Source organism: Oryzias melastigma, linkage group LG11, assembly GCF_002922805.2.
Source record: "Oryzias melastigma strain HK-1 linkage group LG11, ASM292280v2, whole genome shotgun sequence".
Taxonomy (NCBI): Eukaryota; Metazoa; Chordata; class Actinopteri; order Beloniformes; family Adrianichthyidae; genus Oryzias; species Oryzias melastigma.
This window is the reverse complement of record NC_050522.1, coordinates 26,367,795-26,371,115: the sequence shown is the minus strand read 5'-3', so window position 1 is coordinate 26,371,115 and position 3,321 is coordinate 26,367,795. Positions and strand designations below refer to the sequence as shown.

General features: G+C 36.5%; 1 protein-coding gene across 1 annotated transcript in view; it reads right to left on the bottom strand.

Annotated features, from left to right (window-relative positions):
• ash1l (ash1 (absent, small, or homeotic)-like (Drosophila)) overlaps positions 1–3,321 on the bottom strand; it is a gene marked incomplete in the record, with an annotated part of 38,494 nt that overhangs the window by 12,909 nt on the left and 22,264 nt on the right. Inside the window, 1 exon segment of the mRNA XM_024298339.2 lies at positions 988–1,096. Within this exon segment, the coding sequence (XP_024154107.1) occupies positions 988–1,096 (109 nt within the window).

Below are 3,321 nucleotides of genomic sequence, written 5' to 3'. Positions count from 1 at the left end.
ACTAGGGCTGGGTATCAATCATTTCCAGAATTGACACGATTCCAAATTTTTTATCAATTCTTTCAGTCAACTTAATTGAATTTAAGTTTGAGTTTACACATTTATACACATTTGTTTAGAAATACATTAATAATCTATATCTGTTTTGAAGTTTTTCATATTAATCTGATCCAGTTCACAGAGTGTAAAATGTTTTAGTGAAATAATAATGAGATTGTTCATAGTATACAGTGTTACATGGATTCTCAAACAGAGAATTGTTCTGCCTCTCCTGGAGGGAGTTTCAGTTTGGCCACTAGGTGGCGATGGTGCAACAGCATTACAAAGATTTCTGCCTGTGAATTTATGAAGATGTTCCTTTAGTCAGCAATGTATTTAGGTCGACCGACCATTAGCATTAAACATCCTATGGGAAATCCCATTATACGTTAGCATCAAGCTAGCAGACTTTAGCATTAGATAATAGATTGATCTGTACTTTTAAGGGTCGACCGAACGTTAGCATTAGCCGGCTTATAGGAAATCCCATCATACGTTAGCATCAAGCTAGCAGACTTTAGCATTAGATAATAGATCGATCTATACTTTTAAGGGTCGACCGAACGTTAGCATTAGCCGTCCTATGAGAAATCCAATTATACATTAGCATCAAGCTAGCAGACTTTAGCGTTATGCATTAGATCAATCTCTACTTTTATGGGTTGAACCAAGAGTTAGCATTAGCCGGCCTATGGGAAATCCCATTATACGTTAGCATCAAGCTAGCAGACTTTTATGGGTCGATTGTTGATCTATTAAGCTTAGATCGATTAAGATCAAATTTATCAACACAGCCCTAGTTCTTACAAGGTAATTTTAAGACATTTTTACGGCCAACCATGTCAAGCTTAGATCGATTAATCGATCCTTGCGGACTGACTAACAGTCTGACGTGAGAAGTTTTCCAAACGTCAGAGTCTGGAGCTGAAAGTCACTGCTGAGCCTCACCTGCTCCTCTGTGTTGAAGGAGTGGAAGTTGTAGTCGTAGGTGAGTTCAGTGCCGCTGTTGACATCCTTCAGAGCAAAGAGGCCGATCCGGTACACTCCATTCACCGACCTGAAGAAACACACAAAAAGGCTTTTATTTTGAAAGGCTAAAATAAGCAAAATATTCTCGTTAGAAATGAATTTATTCAAACACTACAGCCACTTAAAGCCTGGATTTATTGTAAATCGATGACTAGAACTTTCTTTAAGCAGTTTTTTCAGACAAAAGTCGCTGTAAAAACCCAGCGTTGGTTCTTCCTTCAGTTATGAATAAACAGACGAATCTTCAGGAGAAAAAGGAACCAGCGATAATCCGGCTCCTCCACCGTTCCAAACAGAAGAAAGCCCATTGTTCCGCTAAGACAAACGACGGCGCGTTTCATCCAGAGGGCTGCAGGCTGACTCAGCGCTTCGCCTTCAGCCAGCGGTGCAGCATCTGAGGCCAGATGGCAGATCATCTCTCTTCTGGCTGTGAGATGGATGATTGTGCTGGAAATCCCTGAGCGCCGCGGTTCACCTGAACCACGGGAACTCCTGCTTTTTTCCTTCACTGCGGCTGCCGCAGCACGCTTTATGCTAATCTGGAGACGTTTCAGGAAATCTGGTGGTTCAAACTCAATCACTAAAAGTGCTGAGACTGCAAAAACAGGCATCAAAAATGTTACACCATTGGCAGATTTTTTAAATCAGTGTTCTTCAACCTTTTTTGAGCAAAGTTACACGGCGGCACACCAGCATCCAAAAACATAAAAAAGGAGTAACAGGTCGGTATTGATGTACATTCCTTCCCTCGTGTGGTTTTTGTGAGAATTAAGGCAGAAAAAGCTGAAAGTTGCAGCTTTTTTTCCAAATGTTGTAATCAAACTTGTGACAGTTTTCAATAAGAATTTCAAACTAAAATAGTTTTTGCCTCCAGTTCAGCGCAATTATATTTCAACTTCACTAAATAATAATAATAAATGTAAAAAAATATGAAAACAATAATATATTCTTTCTAATCAGTCATTCTTTCAAAAATACATTTTTAAATGTTTGTGCTGGAGCACTTGTAATTTTTAAACATTTTTTTAACACAAAAATCCATTATTTTCATGTTTATGTTCAATTGTAACTACACAAACAGTGAACACGCTAAAGTTTTTTTTGTTTTCTTTTGTCAAAAATGTTTTCTTTCTTTTTGGTGAATAAATTGCTTTATTCTAGTTTCTATTTTATAATCACTTATATTTAAACTTAAATTCAGAAGTCTGAAACTGAATTTGTCCTTCAATCCTGCGGTTCCTTTTATAAATGTGACTTTAAAAACTGTTAGAACAGACTGTTGATGTGTGCGTTCGTTGCATTACGAGCTGTCACTGTAGCGCAGAGGCTCTGTCACTTTAACCCAGTGCATTATGGGTACGAAGTGAATAACAGACACTTATTTTGTTCACCGTTTAAACGGTCTGACTCAGGATCCCGCGGTTAGCTACACGAGCTTTAGCCGTTATTTTAGTTGGAACTGAGAGACTTTATGAGCCGAATCACAACCAGGAAGTGAGGACGTTAACCACTTCTGATTGGTCAGATGGATGACACAGGATTCAAACTCCAAGAATGATTGGTGGAGACTGTTGAAGGGGCGGGACTTTTTCCCATAACAAAGCTAGCTGCTAATCTTGCAGCCAGATTGCGGTGCTGTCATTCTTTTTAGAAAGTCATTTTTAGAATCACAACCTAAAAGAAAAAAAAGTATTTTATGGTCTTTAGTGTTGAATCAGGGACCGTTTGGATGAACAGAGAGATGGAATCCTGTGATTGTTTTTAGTTCACCGACTATCTCTAATGGCACACTAGTCCTGCTCAAAAAAAGAAACATTTATATTTAGTTCCTAAAACATGATTTCTTGAACTAAAGATTATTTTGAACTTAAAAAGTTTCTCAATAAGATTCTTTTTCCTACAAGACAGAAAATAAGGCTTTTTCTTTCTTTTAAGTTATTTTTTCTTCTTTTTCTTTTGTCATTCTTATCAAAGAGTCATTTATAGAATCAAAGAAATTTTAAAGAAAAAAGTCTCATGATGTTCCAAACTACTCAGTGAGTGTTGAATCAGGAACTGTTTGGATGAACGGAGAGCTGATGTCCTATCAGTGAAAAATGTTTTTAGATCAGTAAAAACGGGTTAATTTCCTATGGCACACTAGTGGAAAAACACTGCTTTAAAAAGGCAAAAAAAATAATAATAATATATATATATATATATATATATATATATATATATATATATATATATATATATATATATATATATATA